Source organism: Panulirus ornatus, chromosome 34, assembly GCF_036320965.1.
Source record: "Panulirus ornatus isolate Po-2019 chromosome 34, ASM3632096v1, whole genome shotgun sequence".
Classification (NCBI taxonomy): domain Eukaryota; kingdom Metazoa; phylum Arthropoda; class Malacostraca; order Decapoda; family Palinuridae; genus Panulirus; species Panulirus ornatus.
In genome coordinates, this window is record NC_092257.1 from 17,345,413 (window position 1) to 17,362,688 (window position 17,276).

Here is a 17,276-nt window from a genome sequence, read left to right on the forward strand (position 1 = left end):
ATGTCTTAAAAGCACAGGAATTTTGTGAACGTACATATATGTCCGCGGAACAACAACGCCTCATTCGAGTGTGTGTCGGGAATTGTCTCCAGGCTTCACACACTCGTTATCCTCCTGAAACACGACAATAAAAGCCGTGGGGGGAGCGAGTCACCAAGTTTCGAGACAATCTCTCTCACATCAACAGACTCACAACAAGCAGAGCGGACATGCGTACTGGGGGACGAAAGGGAGGGAGTAAGGTTGCTCGGCGCGTACGTACGCACCACCGTAAATATACATGAAGCTTCGAGTGTGGCCGTAGGCCTAATTACCTACAACCTGGTGATGAATGAAACACAAAGGTAAGGGGCGGTGGGACGCGCGCCACCCTCACGACCCTATGTCTACATCCTTGTAATTATGAATGAGAGAGGAAGGAGGGAGGACCACAGCTGCCGGATGTGTAAGACTAGCGGGGTAGAGGCACCAGCATACTGCAGTACAGCGAGGCACCAGCACGAGGTTGAAACGCAGAGCAGAGCAGAAGAGCGAGGCAGGTGAAGCACCACTACAGTGCAGCAGGGTGAGGCACCAGCACAGTGCGGCAAGGTGAGGCAGGCTGGCTACATACAATACAGCAGGTGAGGGACCAGTAGTGCTTCAGAGTGAGTTATAGTACAGTGGATAAAGTACCAGTACAGTTCAGCCAGGAAGGGCAGTGAGTGTGGTAAGGTGAGGCAGCAACAGACTGCAGGACAGCGAGAGTAGAGAGAGGGCGAGACAGGACCACAGTGGAGGAAGAGGAGTAGTGCAGCAGCAAGGTCAGGTCCTTGTGTGGTGTAAAGGAGGAGGTGGTGGAGAAGGGTCGCATGAATGGTTGGGTGTGTGGGTGTGAGGGGGATATGTGTGGGAGGAGGGACAATGCAGGTTCAGATATAAGAGGGTGTGGGCGCCACCATTCACAGCCAGGCGACGGGCACATACAAGAGGCCGCTTCATTCTTAACCCTCCATGATGCATGGCCAGACCCACACACCCACCTCTGGTTATGTTTAGCAGACTAGTGTCCCCGTCCAGCACAACAATTCATCTTTAACTTCTCATGTTCTCCAAACTAGAGGCAGAGGAATAAATAACACACAACGCGCCAATACTCGAAACTGACCGCGTTATCCAGGGGTGCTCCAGCGGCCCCCACTCACTCCGCCTGTCTCCTCCGGTATGGGGCACCTACTACATGATTAATTTTCTCACAGTCGTGCCCTGAGGGGCGAGTTTACAAAGCACACTAAGACCTATCACAGATCACGAGTACCTCTGACCACCTTTTCAATAATTGCCGTCTCCCGCAAACTCCAGCACAACAAGCAAAGCAAATCCATTGTACGATAATGACCTTCCTACTTGACCCTTGCTTTATTGACCCTGCGTATGAGCACCAGCCACCCACATCCGCCATGACCAACTGACACTCCGCTGGAAGTAAAGAAATCGTGTTACACACACACACACACACACACACACACACACGCCATACAACTAACGGCTACTGCAAACCTCGCCAGCAGGAGGAAGAGTTCCTGACGCAGACGCTAGGGTGCCTACCACACCGGTGGCCCCAGGGTGGGACGCAACTCCCTAATAAACAAATACGTCAGATTAATCCGGCTAAAATTAGTCCAGCTCTTGACTCTTATTTCCTAATGAGGAGGACGTGGGATCCATTAAACTTAATTACAGTCCTAAATAGATATTCTGCCGACGACGATATTCTTTAATTAAGTATAGAATATTTAGGTAGGAGGGTCTGCCTCGATATTCCCGTCCATCGCGGGGTGAGGAGGGGTCGGTCCCCTCCGTCAAGCGGCCACCTAGGCCATTCCTGCGAGGGGATCAAATTAACTCTCCCCTCCCCTCCTGGTCCTCCTCTTCATCACCCTCTTACTCCCGCCTCTTCACACTCATCCCACCATCTCCTCTCACCTTGCTATCACTCTCACATCTTCACTATCTATCATTCCTTTTACTGCCTCAATGTTTCTGTGTGCCATTCACTTTACATTTAATCTTCCTCGTTGGATTAACCTAACTTTAAACTCCTCACTCGTCTCCCTCTCACTCTCCCCTACCTTCACTTCATTCCTCTCACTCTCCCCTGCCCTCACTTCATCCCTCTCACTCTCCCCTGCCCTCACTTCATCCCATTAACTCCCCTCTACCCTCAATTCATCACTCTCACTCCCCTGCCCTCACTTTATCCTTTCTCACTCTCCTTCACTCTCACGTTAACTCCCCTCAATCTCCCTTACCATCAATTATCCCCTCTTACCTTCCCTTTAAACCCTCACCCTTCAAGCGCTCCCTCCCCCCCACCACCTCACCAACCCTCACCCACAACACCCTCAACCTCCCCTCCTCTTCCCTCTGGAGCCCCTTCCTTCCCTCTAGGTACCCAGATAGGGAAGGCTTCGCCACACCCCTGGCACCACCACATCATGGTAGGCTACACCCTGCCACCTTCCGTACTCTCCCTATTGGGCTGTAAGGTCGCCTGACCAACATGCTACTCCTTTGCCCATACACTGTGACCTGTTATACAGTGTACGTCCCGTACAATGCGACCTCCCGAACACTGTGGCCTCCCGTACACTGTGGCCTCCTGTACATTGTGTGTGTGACCTCCCGCACACTGTGACCTCTCGCACGTTGTGACCTCCGATGCCTCCCACACAGTGTGTGTGGGTGGTTACTATCCACAGAACCGCAACCGGAAAAAAAAATAACCTTTATATAGAACTATATTGACCACACTCGCCTCTCCACAGTTCCAGCAAAAGCCCTTTATATACAGGCCAATTTATTCACAATTTATTTACTCTAATAACCACACCGTTGTATTCTGGGGGGGAAGGAGGGGGGGTATTTTTTCACTCTGTTGCCAATGTTAAATTTGCTCCTTGTATTTACATTATGAATTTTTTTTTTTTTTTTTATTGCAACGGACAAAAATCAGAGGCATTCTTCTATCCTGCCTTCGTCCTGTGGAACAGCAACAGGATATATAGTTACTGTTAACAGGTTCCACAACGGGAAAAATATAAAGACGTACGTGGCAGGGGAAGATTAACATGGATATCAACAGGAACAGCGACAGAAGAAAGAAGCTACAACAGGAGCAGGAAAAACGGTGGCCGTGACAACAGGAGCAGGTCAACAGATACAGCCATAGCAGCAGTAGCTACAACAGGAACGGGTCAACAGGTAGTCATAGCAGCAGGAGCTACAACTGGGAGCAGGTGAGGCAGCAGGGTAAGGCACAGAGGAGCAGGTGGTCAGCAGGTATGAGGCTGCCGACGGCAACAAACTATCTGGTGAGGATTTCCTCGTCAAGGAGACAGTATACAGCATCTGTCACTGTCTCTCCGCCACCCCGTCTACCGGCCTGTCCCTCCCTCTACCGTCTCCTGTCCCTCCCCCTACCGTCTCCACCACCCTGAGGAACAAGGAAGGAGGACTATGAGTGAAGGAGCAGGAACAGGGAGAAGGTTATACGACGGGGTGAGGTAGGAGAGAGAGAGGTGAGGAGTGTGGAACAGGAGAGTGGGAGGTGTGGAAACTGTGGCAGAGGGGGGGACGAGGAGTGAGGGATGGCGGTGGTGGCGCAGTGTGGTGCAGCAGCAGCAGCAGCAGGTGAGGCTGGAGGGCACCCTCCCGGATCCGAGACCATACCGCTTCCTCCCCACTAACCAATCCAACTGGCCCTCACGAAGGATACAACAACACCCGAATACAACAGGAACGGCTCTAAGAGCTTACAGGAGGTCATCACCAACACCCTGGTGAACCTGGGGAGGACAGACGCTGAGGTGAGGCACAGACTCATGCCCAGCGACCACCACCAGGTGCAGCAGAGCCGTCCAACGCATGACCTCCCAGGATGTAACCTTCCACCATACAACTCGGACGCTACATGACCTTCCATCGCATGACCCGGGCAGCACACTGCATCTCAAGAACCAGGGCTACCTAGTAGGGGCAGAGCTGGGGAGCATCTGGAGGCAGTGCCCCTGGGACTTGTACCACAGCTCTCCCTCACTAAACCTGAACCGTGGGGCGAGTCCTCCTCCTCCTCCTCCGCCAGCAGGACACACACCATTTACAGCGGCCATGAACTGGCACAGCCATGGGAGTGGTCACGCTCTCTCACAGGACAGGTATGAATGACCCTGGTCGCCGCGCGGCGGAGCCCCGCCATCAACCCTGACCTTACTGCGTCAAGTACCGCAGCATACGCCGCGGCAGCGCGGTAAGGCAAGTACGGGCAGCACACGCTGCGGCACACTACACCGCCAGATGGCACCCAAAACGTGCTGGGTTACCGCACTGTCATCCAATCAGCGTCGAGAGACATATCTTCTCCCTAGGAGAGCTGGCATCATTACGTCGTAATGAGGGAGGCGGGGGAAGGCTGGTAATACAGGGTGACCCCCCCATTAAGATCACATTAACTGCAGCAATACTTTCCTTACCTCCACTGAACCACACCAGGAGGAGTGAGGCTCCGTCACAGCATGACGACGTGTGCCATACTTGACGTAGGATTACGAATGTGGTGAGTGTGTGGTATACACAACACAGCCGCCCCCCCCGTACACTGGTACAAACATACACCCACTACACCCAACACTGAACGTATGTAAATATACACTGACACAAGACCAAGCCCGATAATAATATTTATAATATTAATAATAATAACAATAATAATAATAATAATAATAACAATAATAATAATAATAATAATAATAATACAAATAATCATAACTAATTAAAATATAATAATACTTAGTTATAATAATAATAATAATAATAATAATAATAATAATAATAATAATAATAATAATAATAATAATAATATCATCCTCAGACATGTCTTTTCCTTCACAATCACGAAAATCCCTGACACCACACAATACGACCAGGCCACACAGAGACTCCCAGCAAGATATCATCAGCCAGGGTCATTACTGATGAACATAAGCTGCTGTTATCAGTACAGCATAAGGGGGCTGGGACCTGCCATTCACGCAGCAGTGGAGGAATACACTGGGAAGGAGACGAGGCAGCAAGACTACCGCTGAGGAGGACTGAGGAATATGTTGAAGTTAATATGACGTTACCATAGGAAAGGTGACACGGAGAGTCGGAGATGGTAGAGGCCACGCGCTCTGGTGGGGAACTGTGTATGGGGTGGTAATTATCCTGGGGTAAAAATACGGTCGCCAGCATGAATTATGCATATAACTGTTGAGAAGAGACGCTAACTGAATCATCGTGGGGCAAGGAGGGGGGGGGGTGGGGAGTGAGCACATGCAGGGAGGAGGGGAGGCTGGCATGGCAGTGGACAAGGAGAAGGGTGGCCACGAGGGAGGGGCTGGCAGGGGGGGGGGGACAGAGATGCTGGTGACAAGGAGGAAGGGAAGGGACGGGCAGAGGAGTGTCAAGTGAGGGGTCAGGCAGGGAGGGTTGTGAAAGGGAGGCAGGGAGAAGACTGGTAAAAATCAGGACAATAGATGGCAGGGAGCAGACAGGAGGCGGGGAGGGGCCTAGAGGGGAGGTAGGATGACAGGGTGAGAGGAGAGGTGTGGGAGAACCAGCAGGGGAGGAACATTGGAGAGGCTGGCTGAGGGAGGAACATGGGAGAGGCTGGCTGAGGGAGGAACATGGGAGAGGCTGGTAGAGGGAGGAACATGGGAGAGGCTGGCAGAGGGTGGAACATGGGAGAGGCTGGCAGGGGGAGGAACATGGGAGAGGTTGGTCAGAGGAACATTGGAGAGGCTGGCAGAGGGAGGAACATGGGAGAGGCTGGTCGAGGGAGGAACATGGGAGAGGCTGGCAGAGGGAGGAACATGGGAGAGGCTGGTAGAGGGAGGAACATGGGAGAGGCTGGTAGAGGGAGGAACATGGGAGAGGCTGGCAGGGGGAGGAACATGGGAGAGGTTGGTCAGAGGAACATTGGAGAGGCTGGCAGAGGGAGGAACATGGGAGAGGCTGGTCGAGGGAGGAACATGGGAGAGGCTGGCAGAGGGAGGAACATGGGAGAGGCTGGCAGAGGGAGGAACATGGGAGAGGCTGGTAGAGGGAGGAACATGGGAGAGGCTGGCAGAGGAAGGACCATGGGAGAGGCTGGCAGAGGGAGGAACATGGGAGGGAGATGGTGTGGGGATAGTAGTGGTGAGGGAGGAGTGAGAGAATCATCAGGGAGGCCAGGGTTGCAAGCAGGGGGACGCCCCAGGGGGGAGCAACAGCTGTAACTTGTGATGTGATATGGCTGCCGCTGGGAGGGCTGGGGAGGCCAAGGGGAGGGGAGACTGAGAGAATGACAGGCCGGGGAGGAAGGGGGCAACAACGAAACAAAAATAAAGAACACGAGACGGCGAGGAAGTGGGGAGGAAGTGGGGAGAAAGAAACCGGAAGTGATAACATGAAAAGTAAACAGCGGAAGGATGGGGTGAAGGACCTTAAGGGGGAGCCAGGGGTCTGGTGGGGAAGGATGGGATGAAGGACCTGGTAGGATGCTGGGGGAGAGCCAGGGGTCTGGTGGGGAAGGATGGGGTGCAGGACCTGTTAGGAGGCTGGGGGGATACTGGATCGCTCTGTAAGATCACATGAGCAGCACATAAAGATAGGGGGGGGGAGGCAGATGAGCCAGGCGGGGGTCACTGGACTCGTGGTGGACGGGGAGGGGAGCGGTCTGACAGAGGAGGAAGGGGAGAGGGTGAGTATGGGGGGAGCGAGCATCTGGCTGCTGCAGGGAGTGAGCCAGAAGAATGATGACATCCATAATAACAAAGTCTCAAGACGGGAGGTGACGGATGGGTCGGCCAGCATGGGGACAGGACGTACGTGGAGACGGGAGGTGACGGACGGGACTGCCAGCGTGGGGAGAGGACCTACGTGGTGAAGACGGGAGGTGACGGACGGGTCAAAGCGAGCACAAAGCGCACGCAAGCACGTCCTCTAATCCTGCCACTACCTTCACACTCCATCCCCAATCTCCAGACCTGCCACCACCGTCACATACCCGACACCAAGCCAGCCATCACCGTCATTCACTCAATATCCAGCCAGAGGTGAGGTGGGTGGACTTGGCCACAGGAAAACATCACATTACCATGGTACACCAGACTTCACTCTTGGTGGTGGGTTAAAAATCTACCACCATCTACCCACTTATGAAGATCCAATGTCATACTTAACTTTAAATATCTATCTACCGAGACGGGCCTTCTCACAAACGACACCTCAAGGATGGAGACATGAGGAGGTGTGTCAGACCTCACATCAAGGATGGAGACATGAGGTGTAGCAGACCTTACAATAAGGACAGAGACATGAGGAGGTGCGTCGGACCTCACGCCAGGGATGGAGACATCGACCAGAGTCTCCCTTATCGAACACAAACCGACCTACCCCAACGTTGAGGTGAACCATACTGAGAAACACAGCTTCTCTTGTGACACTACAGCTGCAGGAATCCCTGTTTGTATCCTCTCTCTGTGGTACCTTGCTGTACTGCAAGATCCCTATGGCCAGCCCCAGGATACACCCACAGATGCGCGGTCTGGGAACAGTGTAGTCTACCCTGGTGGTGTGGAGCGGCTAAGGGAACGGTGTAGTCTATTGGAGGTGTTTCAGGAATATATCAAACCTTTTACATTCATGGCACGGAACACTGTCTTGGTGCGTAGCGTGCAGTCGTCTCGGTGTGGCGGGTATGGGGCGTCCTGTGTGTGAAATGGTCCTGGGTGGAGAAAGAATCTTTCGCTCTAGGTTCGGAGTTGATCTGAGCCCTGAATGTGGAAGAGCGCCCGGTGTCTGGAGTTTTTCTGGGATGATTAAACGTCCTGGATGCCAAGGATGCTCTGGGTGTGGAGTGTTCGGTGTGCTGAAAGTGTCCTGAGTGGGGGTGACCATCCTGCAGGTGGGTGTCTTAGGTGTGGATAAGTGTGCCTAGCATGGGATGCCCTGGCAGCAGCAGTAAGGTGAGGGGTCCCTGGTGTGGTGGATGAGTGTGCTGGGCATGGGGTGCCCTGGTGGTGGCAGATGGGTGAGTGTCGCGCGAGAGGCAGGCAGGATCGATCAGTGGCAGCCACCTACACACCTCCTCCTCCTCCTGCTGCGGGCCATCACACCCAGGCAACCAACGCATCTATTCCACCACCCAGCCAGGCCCTCAAACACAAGGTCAACTACGTCCTCAATCACGTCCTGTGCCACCAGATCATCAAATCTAAAGATGAGGCAGACACTCTGCTGAGGGATTAACTCAGTGCTCGATCAAACACCTCACAGGCATCGTGAACCAAACCATCAGAAACATTTCTAAGTCGCGTCGCATCACGCTAATGTAGCCTTGTCATGACACGTCTCACTTCCGTTACCAGGCACATGTCCCCCATCCATAACACACGTCCCAGTGTCGTCGACACACGTCCCACCGTCGTCAACACACGTCCCAGCATGCGTATGGATGTTTATGTATATGAAACACCTATAGCATTTACATATATATGTAAGTATACACATACATGTACATGCAAATGTGTGCTGGTTGCGTTGGGGCCCGGCACTGTGAACACCGCGGGAGGAACAGATAACGGCCAGGGAGGAGAGGTGGCGGCACAGCACACACCGATATAAAGATTTCAGAGCCCTGGAGCTGACCAGGGGAGGCAGGCAGCACATGGGAGAAGCCGCCGCCATGCAAGAGACACACACAAGTACTGAGCAAAATAAGGGACTGGCAGGGTGTTGGGAGGGTACACTGTGTTCTCACGGGCATGAAGGACCCGCATATGGATATGGTACCAAAGGAGGGTCTGGTTATGATGGGGAAAGGGGTGTCCTTTGCGTCAACACTGGAAAAGGAAAATGAGTCCAGAATTGCAAGCGTTCAATGAAACGTTAGACCTTATGTCATACAAAGGGACAAAGAGGTCGTCATTCAAATAATCATGATCCTTCTATGGTTCTCTCATGAGCTCAGCCTTCATCAAGACCTGCGTCACAAAATAACGCGGAGTTCTGCCAACATACATGAATATATACAATTGGGTCTCGCGCCAGGTTGGCCCGCCGAGGGTTCCAGGGACGTGCACTGGAAGAGGGCGGGTGACCTACAGCAGCAGCGGGCTGAGCAAGCACAGCAGAGGCAGCGGTGCGCCACTCCCAAGCACCGCTGTGCCTGGCCCCGCCCACCCTCACGCATCAGCCCCGCCTACCAAGTTCATGGTCGCTCCAAGGTCTCGCTCAACCCCCCTACCCCCCTCCTAGACAGACAGACACACACATACATACACACACGCGCGCTGGATCTCCTGGAAACATGAAGGTCGGACAAAATGTCGGGTTACGGCAGGCTTAGAGAGGCATCAAATGGGTCACTGTGAAATGTGTGTGTATAGGTGCGTTCAGAGCGATGCGATGAGCCGTCACAAGAAGACTGGTTCCAACACAGTGTAGCGAGCCTCAAGCCTCTACAAAGTTACCTACAACTTGCATGACGGTCACCGCCCCCCGCACGGCTACTGACGGAGGCTCTACAGTCCACTTCACCAAGAATTGCTGCGTTCTGCCGCCTCACACTACCACGTAACAGGACATCCTCTGGCTCTGACTAGTTTCTAGCCAGGCAGTTGTCTGGCGAATGAGTGTGAAGGTAGAGGCAGTGGGACGTCTGCACCGCTGGCCCCTCCCTCCACCACCTTCACTACTCATCAATGTTTCAGCGAATGAGACGATGAATAAGTTGCAGCGGCTTTCCAGCACTGGCATTACTGAGGCTGGAACGGACCGCTTCACACACACACACGCACATGGCTCACACAGGTCACTCCTGCACAGTACAACACCACAGGTATGTTCAGTACTTGACAACTGCTGGTATCACAAGAATCCATGTCCAGTCACGACCCACACGGCACAGTACACGTCACGGTTGGATAATACAGTTGAGGAGAGTGGCTGCCTGCGTACCTGGGCTCCCAGGCTGAGCTGACCACCAGCACCGCCACCAGGCTACCTCCAGGGCCTTCTGTCCTCCGCTCTCTCGCCCAAACCGCCTCTCCCGAGCCTTCGTCAGCCACTCCTTCCGTACAGCCGTCAGCCACGCCTCCCACAGACGGTATTCCCGCTACTCAGCCCTTCGCCAACCCCTGCCATGCGTCCCCACCGGTCTCCCCCAACACCACCTCCTGCACCACCAGCAGCCACACGCCCCCCGCTACGTCAGGAGAATCGATGGCGACCATGGCCGCTTTTATACTCGGCCTGCATCCCCGCCAGCCTCCAGGCCTGTCTCCCTCCCTCCTTCCTGTAACAAACGTACCCCTTAAACTTAGCAACCTCTCGAGTGTAGCATACTTCCCTTCTACACGTAATGGAAGTGAGTTATCTCCGGAGGTTTCGAGACCACACTTGCCTCCAGCTCGCTCATCTCTCCATTACCATCTCATCTAAATGACTGCCCATGTTCGCCTCACTTTTCCTCGCCTGTAACAACCCTCTCGTATTATTTTATGACTTGGAGTCTTGCCCAAAACACCAGGATATCCTTGCTTTATCCTTACCCCTCCAGACGTGCGCGTCGTCATGTGTTCTGTATGTCCTGTATATTCACGGTCGGCGGGTAGGCTGGGTAGGTCGATCAAGTACACGAATCTCTGTCACCTGACCAGAACTTACTGCACACAGGAGGGTTGAGGCGGCGACCTACTGGCCCACATCACCTTCACCCTACCTCAAGTGAAGTTTTAGATAGGAGCCTGGACAGTACCACAGCTCCTTCATCCTAGCTCGGGTGATCTAGTAGCTACACTACAGTGGCTATTCTTGAGCCGAGCCACACACACACACACCACCTTCACCGTTCACTGTGTCCTGGCCGCCCTGCCTCTCTCCTTCTTAACATACCTCAGTCATTGTTTACTCTCTCTCCTATTCAGATGTTTGTGTGAGCTTCACGGTCTCTACCCCCCCCCCCACCTCACCCCAACAATCTCTCCCTTCCCAGATGCCCCCCTCCCCACCATAGACGCGAGGAGGACCTCTTTGCCTACTCTACTCTCCTACATGGAAAGACTCTCTCCCACTCCGTCGCGCTATATGAATGGACCCTCTGTCACTCTACCACCCGACCTGGAGGACCTGCAGCCATACCACCTTACATGGGGCGTCTCTGTCACTCTACCACCCGACCTGGAGGACCTGCAGCCATACCACCTTACATGGGGGGCCTCTGTCACTCTACCACCCGACCTGGAGGACCTGCAGCCATACCACCTTACATGGGGGGCCTCTGTCACTCTACCACCCGACCTGGAGGACCTGCAGCCATACCACCTTACATGGGGGGCCTATGTCACTCTACCACTCGACCTGGAGGACCTGCAGCCGTGCCACCTTACATGATGGGCCTCTGTCACTCTACCACCCTACCTGGAGGACCTGCAGCCATACCACCTTACATGGGGGGCCTCTGTCACTCTACCACCCGACCTGGAGGACCTGCAGCCATACCACCTTACATGAGGGGCCTCTGTCACTCTACCATCATACCATAAGCAACGATTCCTCCAGTTTACCTGCAGCCTCTCCTGCCCACACAACAGGCAAGCCTAGTGCGGTACTTCCAGAGCCTCTGCCAGCACCCCTTCCCTCCTTCTCTTCCAGGATCACGTGGCTCTAGCCTTGGGGGGAGAAGGATGGGGGATGTTGTAGATTCTGGTGCCCTCTTATTAAGACAACACTTACATCTCAGCCTTGAGTATGCACCACACGATTCACAGGTGTGTGTGTGTGTGTGTGTGTGTGTGTGTGTGTGTGTGTGTGTGTGTCATAAGACTCTCTACGAAGCCAGGTTGGTGAGACCAACTGTCAAAACGCGTTTACCACATTATTCCTCCTAAATCCCATCATACAACATCACCTTATTCGACACTTTGCGAGGAGGCTTCAACACCATTCTTGCCACCGCCACATCCTGCCGCCCGAGATCCCTCGTCCCAGAGTTGCATTTCGAACACCACCGACCACATCCAAGAATAACTCTTGTTTATATCAGGTTATCAGAGCCCAAAATCATAACTACCAATAGCTTTTTCTCCACATTCTCAGCCTTAGGTTGTAAACTATCTATCTTTAATATCATTAGCATGACTATTACCTTATCATTACTGTCGTTAATATTACCACTAATGACGTGGGGACCAGAGAGGGAGGGAGCGCGGCGTCGGTCCCGCCCACCGCTTCCAGCGCCGCCACCAGGCATCTGACCTTGACAACAATGCACGCTCCGTTACGCGCCAGCCAGCCAGCCTGTCTCATTTCCCCTCCCACTCCAGCTTAATGAGTGGTAGCTGCTGCTCCCCCTCCAAAAAAATGATGGTAGCGGAAGAACATGGTATGGAGAGGGGCCACGGTCGGGTGGGGAGTCTGGGTTACTCCTAATTCACTATACTGTAAGGGGGAGACAGACTCACCCGCCGGCACATGACCAGGACGAACACAGTCATGAGGCCAGTATTTCCCCCTCGTCATGTCCTGCTTAACGATACCTTCCTAGTGCTCCCCAACCCGCTCCCGCCTGCGGGGTACTGACGTCACGTTACACCCCCCCTCCACTAGCTTGCAGGCTCCACCACTCCCACTCCATCCAACACCTCTCTGCCTCTCTATTCTCTCCTATCTACTCCGCCTGTTCCACCTACCTACTACTGCTACCATCTCCTCTCCTGTCTCCTGTTCCACATCCCTACGACTCACCACAACTGCCTCTCCTGTTTCCTGTTTTACACATGCCCTCTACCTACCACCATCACCTCTCATGTCTCCTGTTCCACATCTCCAACTCCCACCACCATTGCCTCTCCCGATTCCTGTCCCACATCCCTATCATCATCATCGTCTCTCCTTTATCATCTGTTCCAAACACTTACCAGCACCACCACCTTAACTTCTCCTGTTCCACATTCTTACCACCATCACCCCTCCTGTGTCCCCTGTTCCACATATCCCTACTACCGCCACCTCTCCTGTTCCACGTACCAAACACCGCTACCACCATCGCCTCTCCAAATCTCCTGTTCCACATCCCTCCCACCGGCAGCAGCCTCTCTTTCACTTCCCTCCATATTATCCTGCATTATATATACAGCGTCGACAGACAATATCCCACATCTTTACGGGACAAGTTGGCTCGTGAGGAACATGAGGGCCGACGCAGCCTGGTGAAGCAGGCGGGGCCTCCTCACAAGTTGCGTCTGGTACCGTGAGGGTCGGGGCATCCTGGCGGGGCAAGCGAGGGGGCGCCCCTCCCCATCATGAGGCCTTCACGAAAGGCAATCTGAGGTGTGAGTGTTCTCTAGCAAGGTGGAGGGGGTTGGGTGGGGGTTCTTGAACAGGGCCAACTGGCAGACATAGGGAGGGACGGACGACGGACGGGATGGGTTTAGGAAAAGGGGCAGATGGACAGACGAAGGGAAACATAAATGGACGGGCGACGGAGGGATTAAACCAGACAGAGACAGGGGGAGACAGCGTAAGGGAGGACACACACACACAAGGAAAGACAGCGTAAGGGGGAAAACACACACACACACACACACACACACACACACACACACACACACACACACACACACACACATCCATCTATCTGAATCCAGCTTTCAAAGTCAGACGCTGTCTTAATGTCCCTTAGTTGCTCGTCCTATTCGGGACCATCAGGTCTCTTCCTCCTCAACTGCCTCATCTTTTCATGGTCAATACGTCCTTTACAGAAATGTCATGACCGACTTGTTGATGATGATGACCTTTGCTTATAACTTCGTTAGCGATGCTTGATGAGTGGAGCAAATGAAGTTGAGCGGGTGACTCACACGCCGCTTGCACAACAAGACTGGCCGACAGCTGGTTGTGAGTGGAAGAGCTGGCTGGCTGGCCGGCAGCTGGTGCTGATTGAGTGGTGGAGCTGGCCGGCAGATGATAGGTCCAGCTGGCCGGCAGCTGGTGCCCGTTGTAAGCTAGGGCAGACGTCAGCGTCTGTGTGTTCCGGCTGTGAATTACACAACGCTGCTACGTTTTTGCACGCACAGTGTGTGTGTGTGTGTGTGTGTGTGTGTGTGTGTGTGTGTGTGTGTGTGTGTGTGTGTGAGCAGCGACGGTACAACTTACGACCACGACGGTACGACTATTAAGCACGACGGCACGACCCTTGAGTACGACGGGTACGACCCTCGAGTACGACGGTACGACCCTCGAGTACGACGGTACGACCCTTGAGCACGACGGTATGACCTGTGAGAGAACCATGATAACCTGGCTTTCCACTTATTCCTTATGGGTCAGGTTAAATGCCTTATGGCTTTTAGTCCCGCGGGTCTCCAGATGTTAAACTCTCGTGTACCATCATCTGTTAATGTTAATGTTAACTAGCTTTGCGTGTCGGGGGGCAATTCCTTCCCCATGTGCCATTCTGTACCCAATGAATTGCTGTAAAAAAATTATGTAGGCACCTCTCGGAAGTCGTAAAGTCTTAACTGAATATACAAGTCTTTCATGAATATTCAGCGGTAATATCTTATTCCATAAGGCGGAAATGTATGTGGGTTATGGGTGTGTGTTCTGATGAGGGTGTGTCTGTATCACAAGCATCAGGTTAAGGAGGGGCCCTACCGTCCATGGCTTACCCCAGGTCAGGGGACACAACACTCTCACATTCCGCCATATCCTACTCTCTCTACCATGCGTCTATCCTCCCTCCTACGTCTCTCTTCCTACAAGCGTCTCTCCTTCTTCCTTCGACTCTTTCCCCTAACCCTATCTCCCCTCTCTTCTCCGCTTCCCTTCGTCACCCCCGTCTCTCTTCTCCAGCCCAACCTCCTTCCCTCCTCCGCTTCTCTCCTCCCTCCTCAAGACAAGAGGGAGGGAAAGCAGGCCGCACACACACTCCTCTCCCCAGTACCACAACATCCAGCTATATATACCCACACTCTATCACCCATCTACGGCAGTTTTTGTGATGGCTCCCCGCAGAGTCCCCGCACCCCCAGAGAGGCGGTGACTCACGCCTCGCCCTCCCAGTGGCCTCCCCGGGTACTGCAAGCAGCTCCTCCCTCCCAATCTCCTAATACTAGGGTCAGAACCCATTCCGTGGAGACAATTATCAAAAGGAAATAATAACCAATAAAATAAATTCGTTATGATGATAATCATATTGGTAATTAAACATCAATAACAATAGATAATAACAGAATACACATAAGAAATAATCGGACCCCAAGTTACCTCACAAATCCCTTGGGTCCGGTCGTTTAACACTTGGTAATCCAGCCTCTGAAAGCCTTGGCCGCTGCAAACCTACAGGAGTCGTGGATCCTCCACAAGCAGGCGTACAGTATCAAATACTCAATAACCACAGGATTTCGCCATCATAAACATGAATATCTTAGCCTAACAACAAGAACTGTGTTCACTCAATATTATATATATATATATATATATATATATATATATATATATATATATATATATATATATATATATATATATATATATATATATATCCTACGTCAGTTATATCCTCAGGTAACCCCTCCATAGTTATCTATAAAGAGACACTATTTCAGTTATTTATCGAAAAGCCACGTCGATTCTTTACAGGTAATACATCCCAGAGAGTCATTTGCATAACAGAGCTACACGTCAGGTAATTATCGATAAGGGAATCCTTGTCAGTTATAAATAGAAAAAAGCAGATAAAATTCGGTTTCTTCTTAGAAAGGCACAGCCTCGCCTCAGCTGATTACAATAAAGGTGACCAATGTCAGTTATTTTCAGATAAGGCTACCTGTCAGGTATTTACAGATATGGCTGTTCTGTCATTCAGATACATAATACACCAATATGGCTGCCCTGTGTAAGACATTTACAGATAAGAAAACCCTTTTAGTTATCTACACATAAGGCTGTCCTCTCAGTTATGTAGAGATAAAGGTTGCCTGTTAAGTTATGCATTACCAGGGACATCCCCTCGTTATCATTCTGACTGATAGCGACCTCACAGTCACCGAACCCATTTGAGGACGCGATATATATTTTTTTTTTAGGCAGGATGGCCTAGACTCTCAATGGAACCTTTAGGGCCAGGTCAAAGGATTAGCCACTGCAACCCAATGTTCGTATCGTCGTGGTCAAGGGGGTAAAATGACAGCTTTATGTTAGATGCTGAGAAAGCAGACGAAGCAGAGCCTCTTGGTAGCCCCATGACAGCCGAGGCAGAGCCCCATGACACCCAGGAGCCGAGACAGAGCCCCATGACACCCCAGCAGGCGAAAGGAGGAGCTCCGAAAGCCGAGGCAGAGCCCCATGACACCCAGAAGGCGAAAGGAGAGCTTCGACAGCCGAGGCAGAGCCCCAGGACAGCCACAACAAAGACAGCCACGCGCCAGCAGAGTTACTCAGCGAAAACGAACTGCTACAGAACCGGAAGCCTTCTGCTACCACGGACAAGGGGAAAAATACCTTCCCAGCTACGGTGACTTTGAGGAAGGGCAGCGGCTGGGTAAAGTAACAAGGGACAGCCCTTAAGTAACTACGAGCCTTAAGAAACTACGAGAAGGCGCAGGTCCGAGCTACAGCATCTTTACGAAGTGACAGCTCCACACTTAAAGTAAATTACAGAAAGGTCAGCACTGCGCTACAGTAATTTCTAAGAAGGTCAGCTTCGGGCTATAGCAAATTACAGGCACGGAAGCTCCAGGCAAATACATAAATCCGAGAAACGGAAGCTCTACGCTCCGTAATCTGGAGAGAGAGAGAAAAAAAAATCGCAAATTTCGGAAACAGAAAATTAAAAAATGGAATCCGCCAACACACAGACTCCAGACACACTCGGTTAAATAACCTGGAATTAGCATCTCTATTCAAAACGGTTTCGAGCAGCCTTACTTAACGGCGATGCTGGGTCTTTCCTGCTTTAAAAAAAAAGAGAAAAAGACTCCATTACGGCGGACTCACTTTAGTTTCTCATTAGACAAATGTATACTACACTCCTAACCTAATCCTGGCTCTCACCGGCGTCAGCCCACCAAACATCTCGGGTTGAGCAGAAACTTGCTAACTTACACAATAAGTTTGTACGAGGATTCTTTTATTTCTTATTTTTCGATTTGTTTCCTTTTGTCAAAAGTTTTTTATCTGAATTTTACAAGGATTTTCATTTTTCGATTTGG

At 52.1% G+C, this 17,276-nt stretch overlaps 2 protein-coding genes across 7 annotated transcripts in view; one reads left to right on the forward strand and one right to left on the reverse strand.

Annotated features, from left to right (window-relative positions):
- Positions 1–8,124, forward strand: part of LOC139759706 (uncharacterized) — a 12,647-nt gene extending 4,523 nt beyond the window's left edge. Inside the window, exons 3-4 of the mRNA XM_071682102.1 lie at positions 3,125–3,278; positions 5,634–8,124. Of these exons, the coding sequence (XP_071538203.1) occupies positions 3,125–3,278; positions 5,634–6,231 (752 nt within the window). The 3' untranslated portion in view covers positions 6,232–8,124. The remainder of the gene's footprint in view (positions 1–3,124; positions 3,279–5,633) is intronic.
- Positions 1–17,276, reverse strand: part of pico (ras-associated and pleckstrin homology domains-containing protein pico) — a 308,846-nt gene that overhangs the window by 168,869 nt on the left and 122,701 nt on the right. The window lies entirely within an intron of this gene.